We start from the raw sequence: 22,523 nt of genomic DNA, 5'->3' as shown, positions 1-22,523 counted from the left end.
GAGGAGATGCAGTGTAGTGGACTACATTCCAGTGTCTGCAATGATATATAGACATATTTGCATGTGTAAAACATAATTTGTGTCATATTCTTTCTGTATAATTTTTTTAAAGAATGATGGTTTCTGTTGTTGGGTACATGTGGGGATCTCAGATGTTTTTGTTTATTTCGTGGATGCTTAGGGATATTGGGTCTAGGCAGGGACAGAGAGAATCCACAGGAGGGTCCGATGGGTCGACCAGCCTGAATGTGGACATTTTTGATTGTATTTTGTTTTCTGAGGCTTTCATGTGTATTCAATTGTATCATAGTTTAAAATGCATTGATAAAGACTTATGAATTGATTTGGAGCACTTAGGTGGTCACCTGGGGCAGAGGGGCCGTGAGAGAATTTTACTGTCTTGATTGGTTGATGGATATTTGGAAAGAAAGCTGCCAGACAGGTTTTTCGCTCTCACACTCCATAAAGATTTGTTCATATTTCATAGAAATGTATTTACACTCCATAGAAAAATGTGTTTACCCTCCATACATTTTGGTTTATTGATAAAGTTACTCAATAAGAGAAATTGTTATTTGTCATAATCCTATTCTTTTTGTTTTCGAAACTTAATTAGTCTTGAAGGGGGGAAATATGTAGTGTCTAAACAGTTTATGACTTTGCTGATGTTTGCAAATGGTGTGTTAGAGGAAGTCTGTTATGTGGCGTCCTGCGATTGGTTTATGGGAAAACACCCATATTATGTTACATAGGGCATAGGATATAAATACCATGGTTGAAACAAAGGACGGGGAGGAACAACATATTAGAGATTGGGTCAGTTGTTCTCCAGATGTCTGCAGGAGTCTGTAAATTGGCGCTGAAATTTTTGGTATAATAAACTATTATAATCAAGGACAGTGTCAGCGGATTTCTTGTCCTCACAGCATAATTAGCATCGTTATTTAGATACCACAGGACATCGACCCATCAAACAAGTTTTCATAAATCTTTGCGTACAGTGCAAGAAAAACGTCAGAGTAATCTGAAATGGTGGCATTAATTCATGTTCACATTTACAACATAACATACGTAGGCATTTCATCATTAAGACCTTTAGGAAATAATGTCTGGAGGGTGAAAATCCAAAAACATTATCTTTTGCTAAGAGCATTATTTATATCACCTCCCCTGTCTGATATCTTAACTTTCTCTATCCCACAAAATCTAAAGGTAGAAATGTCATGTTTTAGCTCATTCAAATGTACTGTGACTGGATAATCCCTGTCGTTTCTCCTGATTGAACTTTTATGTTAACTAATTCTCTGTTTGAGAGGATGAAAGGTTTTACCTACATGACACAGCCCACATGGACATTTAATCATGTAGATAACATGGGTGGTGGAGCACGTAATAATGTCATTTATTTGTAACCGTTTTCCTGTATGTGGGTGGCAGAAATATTCACACTTCATCATACTGTTGCACTGTGCGCAACCTCTGCATTTATAGCTACCATTCGGAAGAGGGCATAAAAGAGCCTGGCTCATTTTCTTTTGTGGCTGGCAGTTGGCATGGACCAAGTTATCACGTAAATTGCGACCTCTCCTATATACAATAAGTGGTGGATTCTTAAATTCAGCTGGCAAAGCTGGGTCCAATGATAAAACATGCCAGTGTTTCTTGACAGCATCTCCCACTTTGCGCCAGTTCAAAGTATATGTGGTGGTGAACATTACAGTGTTCTTTAGCTCTAGTGGGTATTTTTTGTAGCAGTTAATCTCGTATTTTCCCCAATGCCAAATTAAGAGCTTCATCCACACATTGTGGAGAGTAGCCTCTTAGAAACCTATTGCGCATCTCCACTGCTTTTTCTAGATTGTTCTCTGTGGAGTGACATATACGATGCAGTCTGAAAAACTGGCTTCTTGGAAGTCCTGTTTTTAATGGCTCAGGGTGGAAGCTGTCCCCCTGTAATAAACAATGCTTGCACATGAGATTTAATAAAAGAGTCTACGAAGTTCGAAAATGGCTCTAGCATTGAGCCTATTCCTGCAACCACAGGTCTGCCTGGATATTTGCCTTCTTGTGTTTTAGGTTTGTGTAATTTCGGCAAGATGTACAGGCATATGGACGTATGGCACATTTGCATATTCATATTCAGGTTTTGAGATAAGGTTGTTAAATAGGGCTTGCTCCAGATTAGAGTTTATATCCCTTTGGAACACCTGTGTGGGATCAACACTCAGTTTTCTATAGAAATGTTCATTACTGAGTTGTCTCTGAATCTCTTCTTAGTATTTTTCATTGTCTAAAACGACCACAGCACCCCCCTTGTCTGAAGGTTTGATAAACAACCATAGGTATTAATCGAGGAGTTGTTAACTACAGGACAGAATTTGCTTTTGGGCTTAAAATGGCTACCAGTTCTTTGTTGGGTTTCTAGGCCAGTAACAGTGTTTTGAGAAAACACGTGCTGAAGTTTAATCTTGCGAAATAATTTAAACAGATCTACTTTCGTATCAAATTATTTGTCTGTGCATGTAACGGTAGCTAACCTTATTTTAGCGCCCCAAAAACATAATACTTCCAGGTCAACTGTAATATCAATACCATTGTAATGCACAATTTCTACCCTTTCCAGCAAAATCAATGACGAGACCTTTACGCTTCCCGTCTCTACATGATTGAAGAAAGCAATGGAGCTCCGCCGGGTCTTTTTAAAAATGGCGGGTGGGGAAGCGAAAGCTACTGTGTCATAGTGAAAGGGGGAGATATGTAATGTGGGGAACTGGCTTTTTCCACCCGATTTGTCCAACTTATCACCTCTAAAATGTAAATAAAACACTATAAAGAGTTTATATAATGTCTCATTACATACCTATTTGAAGGTTTATGTCGAATTTGAATAGGGTTTTTAGGGCAGGGCTAAATTTATCTTCACAATTAAACTGTGGGTGTCACGGTTTTTGAGAGTCATGATGGCTCGCAGTGATTAGGCGAACAATTAACAAGTGATTGAATTAATTATTGATGAACTCACGAGTAATTAACTTTACACTCACCATTGATCATTTCTTGTTTTTAATCTGCGAGAGAAGCGCTACACCTGGTGGAAAGAGGCTGTACGGCACAGAATGAGTTGAATAATGCGTGCCGTACGTTACGTCGTGACACGTCACACTTTAACGTACAGTGTCAGCGGGGTCAGTTTTTTCAACTCCAATGCTATTGGGTCATTACTATGTCAATCAACACTGAATCAAAACATAGTTCACACCCCGTATTTTGATGCCAACACAGTCGCTACAGTCCCATTAGTTTTCATTGCAGCCTGGTTTGAATGCCGCGGTTGCCCACATATATACGGAACAGAGTTAGCTACCGTTACGTACAAAAGAGAGGCCCTTAGATAAGACTGAGACTTGTGCGTCAGTGAGCTCTTTTTTGGAGAGGTTAATTACCACGTCCTGCTGTAGCTCCGTGTCCATGGCCTGTGTTCCTGGTCCCCTCTTTGACCGCTTGCCTCTCCTACATCGTTTATTTTCTTTCGTGGAGCCTTGTTGTACTGCTTTCGGGCTAAAAACACAGTCTGTGTGCGATGGTAGATGGAGTCGCTGTCTGTAGGGAATTTGCTCTCAGTGGATGCCTCTGTGTCTGCGTTTCCCTGTCCTCCAGCTGCTGATAATCTGCGTCCCCCGGTCAGTGGTGCGTCCCTACGTCGGCCTCTCAGTGCTCCGGGTCCTTGGGCCTTCCCATGTGTAGACCTGGTTGAGCAGGTAGTCCTCTGTGTTTCATTGATATTTCTTGATCTTTGTTGCTTGTAGGAAGTCTCTGTATTTCCAATGGACTGGTTAATGGAGTCGTCTATGGCTGTGAAGTCTGGGCCTAGAATCTCCTTCATTATAACCTCACAAAACTCACAAAAGCTCTGACGAAGGCCTTGAGCCGATACTTAAAGCTTATTAAAGAGTAGTGCTTCTTGTATTTGTATTAAATATAATTTCCCCATTTGTTAAGCATACAATATAGCTCAATATTTGTGTAATTTCTTTTATACAGTCTTTTGCTCATCTTTATTAAGGGGGCCAATAATTTTTGATCTTACTGTATATGCAGATGATATAGGTGAAGACACTTGACAAACTACTTATGAAAACAGTTTTAGAGGAAAGTAGGTGTTTAATGCAAAATGATCAAAATGCACTTGAACAATTACATTTTAAATCAGACTGCAGCATTATTGTTCACAAAGCTCAAACCGTTATTTGTTTTATGAGAGCTAAAACAGGAAAACATTTAGTCATTTAGTCATGTTTAATCCTGTCTAGTCATTAATGCTGCAATAGCCTCTATTATATACACTGAGTGTACAAAACATTAGGAACACCTTCCTAATATTGAGTTGCCCCCAGAACAGCCTCAATTCATCGGGGCATGGACTCTACAAGATGTCGAAAGCGTTCCACAGGGACTCCAATGCTTCCCACAGTTGTGTCAAGTTGGCTGGATGTCCTTTGGGTGGTGGACCATTCTTGATACATACGGGAAACTGTTGAGTGTGAAAAACCCAGCAGCGTTGCAGTTATTGACACACTCAAACTGGTGCACCTGACACCTACTACCATACCCTGTTCAAAGGCACTTAAACATATTGTCTTGCCCATTCACCTTCAATTGCACACATACACAATCCATATCTCAAGGCTTAAAAATCCATCTTTAACTTTTCTCTGCCCCTTCAATTTTTTACTTCACTATGTTGCTCCCCAGATTGCAGCTCCACTGAAATACATATTTATTGGTCACTGGAAAAGGGGACATTTCCAAATGTATGGAAGCATGCTAAACTGAGTCCAATCCTGAAAGACAACAAAGAACCCATTACTCCTGCCAATAGTCTACCAATTGGTCTACTCCCTTCACTCAGTAAGTTACTGGAGGGTAATGTGAGTAGACAAATATGTGAGGATATGGAAAATAATTATCTGACCACAGCCAATCAGCATGCTTATCGTAAAAACCATTCCACTACCACTGCATTGGTTGACATGACTGACCAGTGACTCAATGCTATGGATAATGGCAGGTTTGTGGGTGTACTATTTTTAGATTTTAGTGCAGCATTTGATTTAGTGGAACATGAAATAATTTTGCCAAAATTATTGCATTATGGGTTTAAGGATATAGCAATGAATTGGGTGCAGTCATATCTAACTGAACGGAAACAGTCCACCTATATCAATGGCTCGTTTTCTTCCCCTCATGCTTTAAACTGTGGAATACCGCAGGGCAGCTGCCTTGGGCCACTTCTTTATTTAATATATACCAACGACCTTCCTTATGCCTTATCTGAAACTCAAGCTACTATATATGATAATACAATTTATACAGCAAGACAATTGGTTCAACAGGTACAGCAAGCTCTACAAGTAGATCTGAGAAATATTAGGGAGTGGGTTTTCCACAACAAACTTGTTTTGAACACCAAGAAAACCAAGGTTATGTTGGTCTGTTCCACCAGGAAAAGGCCAACACAGCATGGGACGCAATTAAGTATGGGGGGAGTACAAATTGAGGAAGTGGCAGAAACCAAACGACTAGGGGTTTAGCTAGACAACTGCTTATCATGGTCATCTCAAATAACTAATCTATGTAAAATATCAAATAAAACTGCATGCATGATCAGAAGGATAGCTAAATATTTACCGGGAAAGATTCTTAAGCAAACAACCCAAGCATTAATTGAGAGTCAGGTGAACTACTGTTCTGTGGTCTGGGGAAATGCATCAGCAAGTGAAATTAGGAGGCTGCAGATTGCACAGAACAAAGCAGCAAGGATTGTTTTAAGGTGGAGATATGATTCTTCTGTTGTAGTCATGCACAATGCTCTTGGTTGGTCATCAATGAAAAAAACATGCTTATTTTACACCATTTAAAACAGCCAAACTCCATTCACAATAGTATTCAGTTGGTAAGAGACAAACATTCAGTCAATGCTAGAAATAGATTGTCCACCATCTATGTGTTATCCCGGCAGAAAAGACAAATAGGCAAAATAACTTTTCGATTCAGAGCAATAAATATAATATAATAATAATAATAATAATAATAATAATAATAATAATAATAATAATAATAATAATAATAATAATAAAATAAAGAAATTGAATAATTTGTATGAGCAAACCAGTAACCTTTCAATATATAAATTCAAACAATACTTTAGAACCATTTAAATATAATACATTGAAAGGTTGTGCAGGACTATGGTAGATAAAGGAATCATTCTATCTTTTCAGACTGTTAAGAGTATTTATCTGGTCAATATGTCAGTGTATTATGTCTGTTGTTTGTAACAGTTTGTTATATGTGAAAATGTGATCGGATTATAAATTGCATTTTAATGTTTAAGGACCCTTGGAAGATTAGGCCAAATGAGGACTAAATTAGATCCTAATCAAATAAAATAAAATAATGTACACTGATTGAAGTGGATTTAACAGGTGAAATAAGGGATCATAGCTTTCACCTGTATTCACCTGGTCAGTCTAGGTCATGGAAAGAGGAGTTCCTAATGTTTTGTCCACTCAGTATAGATCCATGTTCTATGAACATTGGATGCCCCACAGCTAAACCTGTCTGTGAACATAATTGAATGAGTAGAACCTTTACATAGAGTTGCCTGACTAACTGTGCTGTACATAATTACACTCTATTGTACAATTTGAAACCAAATGCATCATTGTCTACTACACGTTGTTAATCTTCAATTTACTTTCAAATTGCCTTGAATTCTCAGTATCTTTTCAAAGCACACCTATTATATGTTCATTAAACACGTTGCTGGGAAAGTGTTTTCACTCCAATGGTGTTAACTTGAAGAACCCACCAAGGACTAGACCTACTGTAATGTACACATTGTGTGAAAGTGGAATACAGAAAAATAACTCACAAAGAAGCAAAAGGGATATACAATAGCTTTCCAGGAACTCACAATACAATAAGTAACATCAGAGACATGATTGATGTGGCAAGGAGCGGTTGAAGAGGTGTGTATTGTGTTGGAACATAATGTGTAGCTCTCTTAGGGCCTTGTTGTCACTCTGTGATGCCGGTGCCCTGTTGCACTGACTGCTGAATGGCGAGGCAGAGTTGGGTGTATTCGTCCTCTGCTACATTCTGGGAACATACAGGAGGATTCCATGGAAAGGAGGACGTCAAGCAGAGAACACAAACTAACATGAACCATCTTTGTTTATGGTATGTCCAAAATACACGACACAACAATAGGAAGGGAAATGGGCCATTGTGTTCTAGGATAGCATCTTTTTGTTGTTGTTTTTGTTGTATTTAACCTTTATTTAACTAGGCAAGTCAGTTAAGAACAAATTCTTATTTACAATGACGGCCTACCCCGGCCAAACCCGGACGACGCTGGGCCAATTGTGCGCCGCCTTATGGGACTCCCAATCACAGCCAGATTGTGAAACAGCCTGGAATCGAACCAGGGTCTGTAGTGACGCCTCTAGCACTGAGATGCAGGATAGCATCTAGACTAGACATGATGGTATGTACTCTATGTGAGAATAATGTAAGGTTCAGCCTGTTGCTTTTGAAAATGCATTGAGTTACAGTGCTGTCAAGAACAACGAGACATAATGATTTTCCTCTGAAGAATTTCTAGGAAGGATTTCTTGGAAATCGTGATCCAGTTTTTTTTCTCTATGGAAGTCATTGTCATATCTTCAGAGAAAAATAATGAGACACTCACCATGTAGGTGTCATAGCTGAAACAATGCCTGATAGCCATGTGACCGGTGAGGTTTCGGCTACAGTAACTAGCATTGCCCCAAACAGTGGCAGCACAGATGGGACACACCTAGAGGAGAGAGGGGGTGTTGGGTTGACTTCCCAAACAGAACAAACAGCACATCCTATGTTTTGATGTTTTCATAGTGTTGTGTGAACCAAGTTAGAGTTAGTAGATAAGTGACTTGGTGCCACAGAGTCTCCATTCCATTATGTCATGGGAGATTACTGATGTTTATGGTAGAATGATTGATGGATATGATATACTGACTTGGGGGAAAAGGGAATAACATCAGACAAGGGAGTGCCCACCATTGGTTACCAGATGTGGTTGAAGAAACCCTAGAAACTCATAACATCCTAATTATTTGTACACTTAACAAATTGAAGTCAATTGAAATGAATTAATGAGGCCTGTTGGGTTCTAGTTTGAAATACTTGCTATACTAGATTACATGTATGAGGAAGGTATATGGTGGGGGTCAATGGAGGTTGGATAAGAAGTATGGGTCTGGAAAGTTACTAAGTAAGAGAAAAGACAATCACTTGGTTGCGGTCACTGATAAGGTTGGATAGCTGTGGATTAGTGAGGAATATGGGCTGAGGTCAGGTCAGGTTAGATGAAGGGAGAAGGAACAGTTGCATTACACACATCACTTAACTTCCTGCCTAGCAACAAAGATGTAGTGTTTAGAGGTGCAAGGAAGAGACTCCGCCTAAAGGAGGGTATAAATACTTGTGCTGGTGGAAACATGTCTTTGCAACTGTTTGACCCATTGGGTGAATAAACTTGGTTTGAGCTTTGAGTAGTTGTCCGTTAGTTTTTCACTCTGTTTGTCAGAACCTAACAGGCCCTAATCTATGGATTTCACATGACTGGGAATACAGATCCGTTGGTCACAGATACCTTAAAAGAAAAGGGTAGGGCGTGGATCAGAAAACCGGTCAGTATCTGCTGTGACCACCATTTGCCTTATGCAGTGCAACACATCTCCTTTGCATAGAGTTGATCAGGCTGTTGATTGTAGCATGTGGAATGTTGTCCCACTCCTCTTCAATGGCTGTGTGAAGTTGCTGGATATTGTCAGGAACTGAAACACGCTGTCGTACACGTCGATCCAGAAAATCCCAAAGATGCTCAATGGGTGACTTGTCTGGTGAGTATGCAGGCCATGGAAGAACTGGGACATTTTCAGCTTCCATGAATTGTGTACAGATCCTTGCGACATGGGGCCATGCATTATCATGCTGAAACATGAGGTGATGGCAGTGGATGAATGGCACGACAATGGGCCTAAGAACCGCGTCACAGTATCTCTGTGCATTCAAATTGCAATTGATAAAATGCAATTCTGTTCATTATCCGTAGCTTATACCTGCCCATACCATAACCCCACCGCCACCATGGGGCACTCTTTTCACAACGTTGACATCAGCAAACTACTCGCCCACACGACGCCATACACGCTGTCTGCCATCTCCCCGGTATAGTTGAAACCGGGATTAATCCGTAAAGGTGAGAATTTGCCCACTGAAGTCAGTCACGACGCCAAACAGCAGTCAGGTCAAGACCCTGGTGAGGACGACGACCACGCAGATGAGCTTCCCTGAGACGGTTTCTGACAGTTTGTGCAGAAATTATTTGGTTGGGCAAGCCTACAGTTTCATCAGATGTCTGGGTGCCTGGTCCCAGACAATCCTGCAGATTCAGAAGCCGGAAGTGGAGGTCCTGAGTTGACGTGGTTATACATGGTCTGCAGTTGTGAGGCCTGTTGGACGTACTGCCAAATTCTCAAACCATGTTGGATGCGGCTTATGGTATAGAAATTAACATTCTCTGGCAACAGCTCTGGTAGACATTCCTGCAGTCAGCATGCCAATTCCACACTCCCTCAAAACTTGAGACATGTGTGACAAAACCACACATTTTAGAGTGGCCTTTTATTGTCCACAGCACAAGGTGCACCTGTGTAATGATCATGCTGTTTAATCAGTTTATTGATATGCCACACATGTCAGGTGGATGGATTATCTTGTCAAAGGAGAAATGCTCACTAACAGGGATGTAAACAAATTTGTGCACAACATTTGAGAGAAATCATATCTTTGTGAGTATGGAAAATGTCTGGGATCTTTTATTTCAGCTCATGAAACATGAAACCAACAATTTACATGTTGCGTTTATATTTTTGTTCAGAATACATATAATATCTAGCATTAATTACTGTTCAAGACATGTTGCAGCTCTTGCTATTCAGGTTCATGTTTGAAAGTTAGGTGAAAGATAGAATAGGCTCACTCACAGCTGGAGCGTTCTCTCCTGCGTGGCTGCCGACACAGTGCTGGACCAGTGTCATGTCTGTGAGCCCCTGCAGGGGGCAGTATGGGCAGGAGTACACCCTTCCTCCCAGAAGGCCCAAAGTCAACACTCTGGGCCTGAGAAACAAGTCACCATCATTAACACATGCACAAAAAGACTACATTTTCACAACAACAACATGGATCCATTTTGACAGTAAGATCATACATACCTTACCAACTCAGATATCTGTGTTTGTGTGGGCTGTCCTGGTAGAGGCCTAGAGGAAAACCTAATGAGAATAGTCAAATATACATCACTTTAAGTGTATAATTCTGTGATCAATGATCAAAATATCCAATCTCAACTATCAGAAAAAACTCTCAAACAAATATGTTTTCTTAATTATTCATCTCCATGACTTCTATACAGATCATGTTTATTGAAATAGGAAGAGAAAGCTGATTAAAGTCATGATAACATTGCATCCATAACTATAAATCAGAATTAAGTCTGTTGCTTATATACTATCTGTCACAGGCTATCTAGCTATTTAACACATGAGTTATTCACAAATGTATTCACTATAGCCAATATATCATCAAAGAGGACATTAAGATGAGAACGTTTCTGTCCTCTTGCTGATGCTACGGTCCAATGAGTCATGTCCTTGATTATAAGTTGTAACTGGGACAAAGTAAAGATCGACCAATTCAAACCAAGCGGTCAGCTTAATGCAGACTGAGTAGTTTCAGTGTTGTCTTATCTAGGACTGGTTATTGATATTCCTAGGATGCTGCCTTATTTTACTTTAAAAGATTGGATCTTAGGTAGATGCCTTATGATGCAGAACTGATAGTCTGGGTAGCCATGATTAGATGTTCAGGAGTCTTATGGCTTGGGGGTAGAAGCTGTTTAGAAGCCTCTTGGACCTAGACTTGGTGCTCCGGTACCGCTTGCCGTGCGGTAGCAGAGAGAACAGTCTATGACTAGGGTGGCTGGAGTCTTTGATAATTTTTAGGGCCTTCCTCTGACACCGCCTTGTATAGAGGTCCTGGATGGCAGGAAGCTTGGCCCCAGTGATGTACTGGGCCGTACGCTACCCTCTGTAATGCCTTGCGGTCGGAGGCCGAGCATTTGCCATACCAGGCAGTGATGCAAGCAGTCAGGATGCTCTCGATGGTACAGCTGTAGAGCCTTTTGAGGATCTGAGGACCCATGCCAAATCCTTTCAGTCTCCTTAGGGGGAATAGGTTTTGTTGTGCCCTCTTCACGACTGTCTTGGTGTGCTTGGACCATGTTAGTTTGTTGGTGATGTGGACACTAAGGAACTTGAAGCTCTCAACCTGCTCCACTACAGCCCCGTTGATGAGAATGGGGGCGTGCTCGGTACACCTTCACTGACCATGAAAAGTTCAGGATAGCGACAGCACTATGGCCTCTAGAACACTTCCACCATAGTCAGGTACTAGGCCTATACCTTTACTATTAAAATAACCAGAAGGACTACTACTCCCTCTGCTACTATTAGTAGTACCACACTACAGTACCAATACTTGTATTTCAAGTTCTAATAGGCTACTTCTGCTACTACAGTATTATTAAAAGTAATACTAGTAGTACTAATCCTACGATTCGGTGGATTCAATGTCTGTATACTTGCCCAGTCATGTGGATTGTATCCATTGGTACACGGCTGACTTCCTGAGTCGCTGGTGTGACTGGTGGGGGTGGTGCGTCAAGAGGGGTGCCATACTCCTCAAGGTACTTCCTGCAGCTTTTGTAGTGAACTCTCATCTTGCTGAGAAACTTCTGAGAAGTGAAATCACATAGGTCTATACATAAAATGGGTGATGTGTGAAGTAACATTATTTTTGTTTTCAACAAATTAGCAACCATAATTAGCTACAAAATTATCTAATCCGCCGATCGTGTTGCTAAATCAAATCAAATGTATTTATTTAGCCCTTTTTACATCAGCAGATGTCACAAAGTGCTATACAGAAACCCAGCCTAATACCCCAAACAGCAAGCAATGCAGATGTAGCCACCGTTGGCTAGGAAAAACTCCCTAGAAAGGCAGGAACCTAGGAAGAAACCTAGAGAGGAACCAGGCTCTGAGGGGTGACCAGTCCTCTTCTGGCTGTGCCGGGTGGAGATTATAAGATGTGGCAGACCAGGGGGTTTGATCTAAACGTTTACACAGATCAGACTCGGAGTAGACCTCTTCCGGGTTACCGTCTTCTGGGCTCCGGGGAATGCTGTCTCCTCTGGGGTAGAACACCAAGCCCCACGGTTCTAGCAGACCGTGAGGACGTCTATCCGGTAGCAACCTCTCACTACCTCCAACCTCTCCCCTGTGCTGCCCTCCTGGCAACTTTATGGGCTCCATACGGCTGGTGAGCAATCAGCCCCTTGATTACTCACCAGCCTTAATCAGTCCCAATTAGCCCTGATCGGAGGACCTGTCGAGACCTGGCACATGTGATGTAGTCTCCGTAATGTAATTTACGGGTCCCAGCTTCTCTGTCACCTCGTACGGCCCGTGCCATGTTGCCAGGACCTTACTTTCTGCTTGGGGATTAAAACTAGCACCTTGTCACCCACCTGGAACTCTCGGGGCTGGGTCCCCTGATTGTAGACCTTGGCTTGGGCGCGCTGGGACTTCTCCATATGTTCCCTTACCACTGGCCATATGGCTGTCATCCGCTCCCTCATCGTCTCTACGTGTTCCACCACGCTGCGTAAGGGGTTCGGCTGGGCTTCCCACACCTCCTTGGCGAGATCCAGTAGGCCGTATGGTCTCCTCCAATAGAGGAGTTCAAAAGGGGAAAACCCAGTGGATGCCTGGGGAACTTCTCGGATTGAGAACATTAGGTGGGGTAGAAGCTGGTCCCAGTTCTTCCTGTCCCGCTCGATGACCTTCCGCAGCATTTGTTTGAGCGTCTTATTGAACCATTCGACGAGCCCATCCGTCTGCGGGTGAAAGATAGAGGTCCAGATCTGCTGTAGGAGAGCACAAAAATCTTTCATCATAGGGACATGAACTCGGTACCTTGGTCGGTCAGGATCTCGTTCGGGATGCCCACCTGGCTGAAGAGGTGGAACAGCTCCCGGGCGATTCCCTTGGAGACTGCCGCCAGTATGGGAATGGCCTCGGGATATCGGGTGACATAATGCTTTTCCAACTGTCTTGAAGGAGTTCCCACATATGCTTAGCACTTGTTGGCTGCTTTTCCTTCACTCTGTGGTCCGACTCATCCCAAACCATCTCAATTTGGTTGAGGTCGGGGGATTGTGGAGGCCAGGTCATCTGATGCAGCACTCCATCACTCTCCTTCTTGGGAAAATAGCCCTTACACAGCCTGAAGATGTGTTTTCAGTCATTGTCCTGTTGAAAAACAAATGATAGTCCTACTAAGCCCAAACCAGATGGGATGGCTTATCGCTGCAGAATGCTGTGGTTGCCATGCTGGTTAAGTGTGCCTTGAATTCTAAATAAATCACAGACAGTGTTACGAGCAAAGCACCCCCACAATGCAGAGATCATCTGTTCACCCACACAACGTCTCACAAAGACACGGCGGTTGGAACCAGAAATCTCAAATTTGGACTCTAGACCAAAGGACACATTTCCACCGGTCTAATGTCCATTGCTCGTGTTTCTTGGCCCAAGCAGGTCTCTTCTTCTTATTGGTGTCCTTTAGTAGTGGTTTCTTTGCAGCAATTCGACCATGAAGGCCTGATTCACACAGTACCCTCTGAACAGTTGATGTTGAGATGTGTCTGAGACTTAAACTCTGTTAAGCATTTATTTGGGCTGCAATTTCTGAGGCTGGTAACTCTAATGAACTTATCCGCTGCAGCAGAGGTAACTATGGGTCTTCCATTCCTGTGGCGGTCCTCATGAGAGCCTGTTTCATCATAGCGCTTGATGGTTTTTGCGACTGCACTTGAAGAAACTTTAAAAGTTCTTGAAATGTTCCGTATTGACTGACCTTCATGTCTTAAAGTAATGATGGACTGTCATTTCTCTTTGCTTATTTGAGCTGTTCTTGCCATAATATGGACTTGGTCTTTTACCAAATAGGGCTATCTTCTGTATACCCCCCCCCCCCCTACCTTGTCACAACACAACTGATTGGCTCAAACGCAATACGAAGGATATAAATTCCACAAATTAACTTTTAAGAAGCCACACCTGTTAATTGACACCGATACCAACAAAGGTGTGTTGCCCTACATCCCTTCCACAAAAAGTGTAAAATGGTAACACCACAACCATGTCTTGCAGTATCAGCAAATCTTCTGCAAGAGGTCCAAACAGTTTGTGGTTAAGGTCTACGAGCCCTACACCACTTCCGGCAGTCTTATCCATCTGGCCGTACACCGCAGACGGATCAAGACGATTCGCCACAAGCACTCTGCTTCCACAGCCCACCATTGCCAGTGTACCTACACAGGATAAAATGTTTTATCAGATCTTTTACCTAATGGTGGCGCTCTAAACATGCACAAATTCCCACTGGAACGCAGCCATTTTAAAAGTGCAGGGCTTGTGCAATGTGCAATGTGCAATACCATATATCCTCTGTCTGATTCTCAGTTCATCCACTAGACAGCAGTAGGAGATCAAATGACGTCTCTTGGCCACTTGAAACCAGTTGCGTCTGGTTTGGGTAGTGAGTCACTGTGCCAAAATGGCTAAACGGATGTTCAAGCCTGACATCTTAAAATGACCCTAGCAATCAGGGCTTTGAAGTTATGAAGTTAGTTTATGTTTATTTTTATAAGACACAGACAAGTGAAGAAACTTCAAACTTCTTGTCCCATTCACTTTTCAAATTTCCACCGGTCTAATGTCCATTTCTCGTGTTTCTTGGCCCAAGCAAGTCTCTTCTTATTATTGGTGTCCTTTAGTAGTGGTTTCTTTGCAGCAATTCAATCACGAAGGCCTGATTCACAGTCTCCTCTGAACAGTTGATGTTGAGATGTGTCTGTTACTTGAACTCTGTGAAGCATTTATTTGGGCTGCAATTTCTGAGGCTGTTAACTCCAATGAATTTATCCTCTGCAGCAGAGGTAACTATGGGTCTTCCATTCCTGTGGCGATCCTCATGAGAGCCAGTTTCATCATAGCTCTTGATGGTTTTTGCGACTGTACTTGAAGAAACTTTAAAGGTTCTTGAAATGTCCCATATTGACTGACATTCATGTCTTAAAGTAATGATGGACTGTCATTTCTCTTTGCTTATTTGAGCTGTTCTTGCCATAAAATGGACTTGGTCTTTTACCAAATAGGGCTATTTTCTTTAATCCCCCCCTACCTTGTCACAACACAACTGATTGGCTCAAACGCATTAAGAAGGAAATGAATTCCACAAATGAACTTTTAAGAAGGCCCACCGCTTAATTGAAATACATTCCAGGTGACTACCTCATGAAGCTGGTTGAGAGAATACCAAGAGTGTGCAAAGCTGTCATCAAGGCAAAGGGTGGCTATTTGAAGAACCTCAAATACAAAATATATATTTTGATTTGTTGAACACTTTTTTGGTTACTACATGATTCCATATGTGTTATTTCATAGTTTTTATGTCTTCACTATGATTCTACAATGTAGAAAATAGTAAAAATAGAGAAAAACCCTTGAATAAGTAGGTGTTCTAAAACTTTAGACCGGTAGGGTAGTGTATATGAACTGAATATGCTTGTCAACAACAGCCAGTGTTTATTTTTTTGAATGTGTTTTACCTGTAGCCTAATCTGACTACTGTTACCGTCAATCTAATGCGTTCATAATAACACAATGCTACAACAACAATAAACTGAAGTTATAGGCTATTTATTAAATTGTTTTGCCAGCTCCAGGTAGACTACAAGTGATTTGCAATGACCCCAGTCATATCGTCATTTCAACATATTTATTGTATCAAATGTTTGCCTACAATTGCAAATACAGTTGAATTCGGAAGTTTACATACACTTAGGTTGGAGTCATTAAAACTTGTTTTTCCACCACTCCACACATTTCTTGTTAACAAACTATAGTTTTGGCAAGTCGGTTAGGACATCTACTTTGTGCATAACACAAGTACATTTTTCCAACAGTTGTTTACAGACAGATTATTTCACTTATAATTCACTGTATCACAATTCCAGTGGGTCAGAAGTTTACATACACTAAGTTGACTGTGCCTTTAAACTGCTTGGAAAATTCCAGTTAATGATGTCATGGCTTTAGAATCTTTGATAGGCTAATTGACATCATTTGAGTCAATTGGAGGTGTACCTGTGGATGTATTCCAAGGCCTACCTTCAAACTCAGTGCCTCTTTGCTTGACATCATGGGAAAATCAAAAGAAATCAGCCAAGACCTCAGACATTTTTTTGTAGATCTCCACAAGTCTGGTTCATCCTTGGGAGCAATTTCTAAACGCCTGAAGGTACCACGTTCATCTGTACAAACAATAGTACGCAAGTATAAACACCATGGGACCACGCAGCCGTCATACCGCTCAGGAAGGAGACGCGTTCTGTCTCCTAGAGATGAACGTACTTTGGTGAGAAAAGTGCAAATCAATCCCAGAACAACAGCAAAGGACCTTGTGAAGATGCTGGAGGAAACAGGTACAAAAGTATCTATATCCACAGTAAAATTAGTCCTATATCGACATAACCTGAAAGGCCGCTCAGCAAGGAAAAAGCCACTGCTCCAAAACCGCCATAAAAAAAGCCAGACTACGGTTTGCAACTGCACATGGGGACAAAGATCCTACATTTCGGAGAAATGTCCTCTGGTCTGATGAAACAAAAATAGAACTGTTTGACCATAATGACCATCGTTATGTTTGGAGGAAAAAGGGGGTTTGCTGCAAGCCGAAGAACACCATCCCAACCGTGAAGCATGGGGGTGGCAGCATAATGCTGTGGGGGTGCTTTGCTGCAGGAGGGACTGGTGCACTTCACAAAATAAATGGCATCATGAGGAAGGAAAATTATGTGGATATATTGAAGCAACATCTCAAGACATCAGTCATGAAGTTAAAGCTTGGTCGCAAATGGGTATTCCAAATGGACAATGACCCCAAGCATACATTTACATTTTTTAAAACATTTACATCATTTATCAGACACTCTTATCCAGAGCGACTTACAAATTGGTGCATTCAACTTATGATAGCCAGTGGGACAACCACTTTTTTTCCTTCTTTTTTTTTATTGGGGGAGGGGGGGTTTAAGGATTGCTTTATTCTATTCCAGGTATTCCTTAAAGAGGAATACTTCCAAAGTTGTGGCAAAATGGCTTAAGGACAACAAAGTCAAGGTATTGGAGTGGCCATCACAAAGCCCTGACCTCAATCCTATAGAACATTTGTGGGCAGAACTGGAAAAGTGTGTGCGAGCAAGGAGGCCTACAAACCTGACTCAGTTACAACAACTCTGTCAGGAGGAATGGGCCAAAATTCACCCAACTTATTGTGGGAAGCTTGTGGAAGGCTACCCGAAACGTTTGACCCAAGTTAAACAATTTAAAGGCAATGCTAACAAATACTAATTGAGTGTATGTAAACTTCTGACCCACTGGGAATGTGATGAAAGAAATAAAAGCTGAAATAAATCATCATCTCTACTATTATTCTGACATTTCATATTCTTAAAATAAAGTGGCGATCGTAACTGACATAAGACAGGGAATTTTTACTAGGATTAAATGTCAGGAATTGTGAAAAACAGAGTTTAAATGTATTTGGCTAAGGTGTATGTAAACGTCCGACTTCAACTGTGCAAAAACTTTAATATATGTGGGATGCATGCCAGAAAAGCCGCTACACAACACAACAACAAACAATACATTATTTGTACTATAACGGTGACAAACGGTGCCCACAAACTGTTAGGGCCTACATAAAGCTGTCCCAACAGCAGAGTACCAACAGCAGTCCCAACACTTTTCCACTGCTACACATGGCTATCAGCGGCACCTTGTCTGGCAGCGAAACAGTTCATTCAGCCTCATTTACTGCCTTTTAAAAAAACATAGCTGATATGGCTGACTTGCTTAAACAAATCTGGTTTCTACTGAAAATTGAGATGTGCAAACTATGGCATAAGGGGACAACAAGCAGATAAGAGGCAATCTGTAATTTCGATGAAGACATTAATGAGCGATCTAGGACGGACATAGTCAATTTAACTATTTTTTCAGCACTTTTGAAATGTACAGTGACAGAATTCAGAACATGGGCCGTTCTTACAGTGTTCTCCCTGTACACCAAGTCAGAACCGTAGGATAAATAAAGGGGGAATATAAGCAGACAATGAAAGCTCTTACAATATTCAATGAAACAGGTTATAGGCTACATGTGCACCACCAAGTCATAACAGTAGGCAAAATTATGAGGGGAAAATTGACCAAATTCTCTGGATTTATGGTGCTTTCAACTGGGAACTCTGAAAAAAACAAGGTTGAATCATGATGACGTCAGTGATCTTCAGGTCGTAGCTCTAGAAAGAGGCCCGAGTTCCCGACTTACAATTCCGAGTTGGATGCCCATTCAAAACTTATTTTCCCAGTCGGAGCTAGTTTTTTCGCCGAGTTCCCAGTTGTCTTGAACTCACTGTCAGATTTCCCAGTTCCGAGTTAACAGTTGTTTTGTGCACGGCACAAATCATGCTTCATTGACAGCATGGCCAATGTTGAATGTTTATCATTTTAAGCTTGGAAAAGAGACCCTTAATCCCAGACTTGGGACTACACAGCCACTCCACTGAATAGCAGGCTAGTGATTGCTTTGCAATGCTTGCAGTTAACAACTGCTTCCTTCCAAACCAATCATTGTTGAATTTGCGATTTCCAACTTGTTGTGTAATGTTTATGTCCAATGGCCGATGATCACCGATATGTTTGATCTATAATTTCTATAATATGACAAGGATTAAAAAGAATTTGCCAGTAGATTGTCGACAAGATTCATGATGATGACTGCTAGCTAAGATTTTGAAAGTATGATGTTGACATGATCAGTCCAATCAAAGCTACTGTAGATAACGTCATTTGACGTCATTTTATCTGTGGCCAATGACTTTGAGCCTTCTTGGATGGGCACTTCTAATGTAACTCTATGGCAGCTTCCAAGGGGCTTGAATTTTCAAGATCTACCCTTAGACTTGCCGGTGATGTAGTGTCCCCATGAGTGACAGAACACTGAGCCAATCACGGCGTAACTAGAGAACCTTACCAACACCTACGCTCCGTATTTTCCGCTGGCTGTCCCACTACCACAGAAAGCACTGAGCTAGGCTGAAACACCTTTATCTTTGAGCTGCCTTACTCAATAAAGCAAAAATAGACCATGTTTGTATGCGGCTTTATTAACTCAATGATTGTTTTGTTTTTTTACATTGTTTGCAAACTGATGTGTGACACGTATTAATGCCAAAATAACATGGAAAACAGGCAAGCCCACCCACCCCAAACAAGCTACAAATGTGGGGCTCAAAACGCCCTAAATGACGGGTCGCCACTGCTTAGATAGATGAAATGAATCTAAAAGTAAGAGTTGTGTAATCTACCTCATCGAGATATGCTGTTTGTCTATGATCAGGGGATGTAACCTTGTACACACATCCAATGGCTTTGAGCAGGTGTTAGATATCAAAGTAAATGTTCATCATCAAAAAAGGAGCACATACACTGTGATATTATAGTCCCGAGTGTGTTTATTAACATTTCAACCCCTTAGGTCTTCCCCCTATATGAAGTATACTTTTCACCCCTAGGAATACTTAAGGGGGTGAAAATCATAAGCACACTTTGGACTATATTTATCGTAGTGTGTAGATGTGTAGACTACAGAGTTTTCCTCCTGTGTGTTATCCCTTTGATCAGCGACCTGATTGTAGTGTTGGTTTGGGGAAGAACTAAATGTACTAGCTATGGGATTCCCCTAGCATGACTGTAAATGGAGGGGAAACAATGGAAGAACAGTGCCCTCCTCAGTATTTAGGTAACAAAACACTGAGTAGATGTTCTGTACTCCACACAGGTAAAATATTGAAGTGTAAACATCATACACAAAGTGTAATAAATAGTGTCTCCTACCGTAGTACCACAGGCCCTGCACTGTCCTTTCCTCTCCCTCATCTGCTGCTGGACATCTGCTGCTCTCTTTTCAGTCTCCGATACGGGGCCCCTGCACAGGGGACAGTGTGGTCCCTGGGCCCTCACAGCCAGGCGGAAGCAGTCTTTACAGAACCTGGGAGGACAGAGATGGTTATTGTTTCGAAGATATTGTATTTTATTGTAGGCTATAGGACATATCCTCATGAGTTGGCTTAGACATTTTTTTGTACCATCACAGACATCTGTCAACTAAAGTATTGAGCTGAGCCAGCCATTTTGTGGATTATTTGACCTCAAATATTTGGTTATTTTATTATTTGACCTGGGCAATGCCTTGGCCTGACTATGGGTTATGGTTTTGTATATTTACACATGTCTGCAGTTCCTGGTCCTGATGGGGGTTCTCAGGACATCCTGACATATGGGACAGTCATAGTCCTCCTCTGAGCAGCTGTCCAACAATCCCTCTGCAGCATTCCAAATATTACTCATAGCTCCCATAGGCTCCATTGATGAAGAACACACACTTCCCATTCATCCGCCAACCTGGAGGGAGGAAAATGCGAAGGAAACCACCACCTGTTTACTGTAAGTCCCCAACCAGGATACTATTAGACTTTAGAGTTTCCTGGTCTGTGAAATATTAACCCATTCCAGGTGTACCCAGACTATTTGCATTCAATCAGGATTACATCATAACAGATCAACAATGGATAAGTGACAGTTGCAAGGGAGTCAGAAGGGTTGGATTTCTCTCTAATCAATGTAAATGTACTGTAAATGTATAGGCACAGAGACCCTTTCAATCATGTTTTTACCTCATTAGCTTTGAGTTAATATCACATTTGTATTGTCCTCTATGTACAGTACCTATCTCTGAAACACATATACCTAGTCATTATGCTTTCTCTGACAGTCAGACCTATTTTTACAGAAAGTGCCGAGCAAACATAATGGTACAGTGTCATGACATGTTGAAGTAACAATGTATTAGAATGTGACCACAAAATGTTCACTCTCTTTTTGTAGAATAGCGGACCCAGAGTAGCCAAGGGAGGTGATAGGTGAGAATAAGGAGGACCCATAATTGTACAAGAACAATACTTGAATTTATTACAGATGCAGGATTTCAGGATACATGGCTTGTCTCGAAAACAGTTGTGCATAGCAGCAACATTCAGGATATGAAAACTCACAAAAATGACAGCGAGTGTAAAGCTCAGCCCCTCAATAGTGTTCCTACTGCAGCTAAGACTGGGTTTAAATGCTAAACAGCATAACGGATTACCCCTTTTTCCAGCTCTAAACAGAGCCCAACTCTCCCCAGAACAACCTAAATCAACTGCCTGTACATACAGGCCGCTACAAACAAACTGCTATGGAGCACATTGTAAAATGATGTTTAACCCTGAGCTGAGAGAAAAGGACATAATTTATCCCTTTGCTCCTCAATCCCACCCACACATATTTACCAATGAGAATGAGCAGTTAATTAGAATAACTTTAATTTGTTAATTAGACCAGGTAACACTATGGAAAACATGATTTAACCTCTTAAGGATCGGACCCTTTTTTTCCATTTTCGCCTTAAATGACATAACCAAATCTAACTGCCTGTAGCTCAGGACCTGAAGCAAGGATATGCATATTCTTGATACTATTTGAAAGGACACACTTTGAAGTTTGTGGAAATGTGAAATTAATGTAGGAGAATATAACACATTAGATCTGGTAAAAGATAATACAAACAATAAAAAAAAATTGAAATGCAAGAGAAAGGCCACAATATAATGTTGCAGTTTAGGCGCAATTTAGATTTTGTGCAGTGTGCGCGCAAGGTTTCAGATTGATCCAGTGAAGCATTGCAATACTGGACTATTTTGTATCAAGTCTGCCCAAATGTGCCAAATTGGTCAATTGATACATTTTCAAGTACATAACTATAGAGAACATACAAAAATTATATGCTAATACAAAATGTAAGTTTACACCCTCCCATGAATGTCATACATGATGGCTCATTAGCTTATACACTAACTTGTATAAGCTAATGATGGCCGGGCAGGGTGGGTGTAGAGCCAGAGACAGCAGGGGTTCAAACTGTAGAACCCAGTTCCTACATTTGAATATAAAAATTGATTTTATCAAACAAAACTATGCTACATTTTATCTCTGGGACCCTTAGGATGACAGATCAGAGGAAGATTATTGAATGTAAGTACATTATTTACCTTCAGAGGTGAATGTCTCAAACCAGTTGCTGTGATAAGTTTTTTGTTGTTGTGCACTCTCCTCAAACAATAGCAT

The 22,523-nt window shown here is 41.3% G+C and overlaps 1 protein-coding gene across 1 annotated transcript; it reads right to left on the bottom strand.

Moving 5' to 3' along the window:
* Nucleotides 1–7,080: 7,080 nt before the first annotated feature.
* On the bottom strand, nucleotides 7,081–20,708 carry LOC311098889 (E3 ubiquitin-protein ligase RNF138-like; the record flags this gene model as incomplete). The annotated part of the gene is made up of 6 exons (XM_084139441.1): nucleotides 7,081–7,161; nucleotides 7,754–7,861; nucleotides 10,095–10,227; nucleotides 11,754–11,902; nucleotides 20,196–20,349; nucleotides 20,587–20,708. The coding sequence occupies 6 exons, from the start codon at nucleotides 20,706–20,708 to the stop codon at nucleotides 7,081–7,083; spliced, it is 747 nt and encodes a 248-aa protein (XP_083995567.1).
* Nucleotides 20,709–22,523: the final 1,815 nt, after the last annotated feature.

The sequence above is a fragment of the Coregonus lavaretus genome, assembly GCF_964263955.1.
Source record: "Coregonus lavaretus genome assembly, chromosome: 23".
NCBI classification, from domain to species: domain Eukaryota; kingdom Metazoa; phylum Chordata; class Actinopteri; order Salmoniformes; family Salmonidae; genus Coregonus; species Coregonus lavaretus.
The sequence above is the reverse complement of the archived record's forward strand: the minus strand, read 5'-3'. Positions and strand labels throughout refer to the sequence as shown.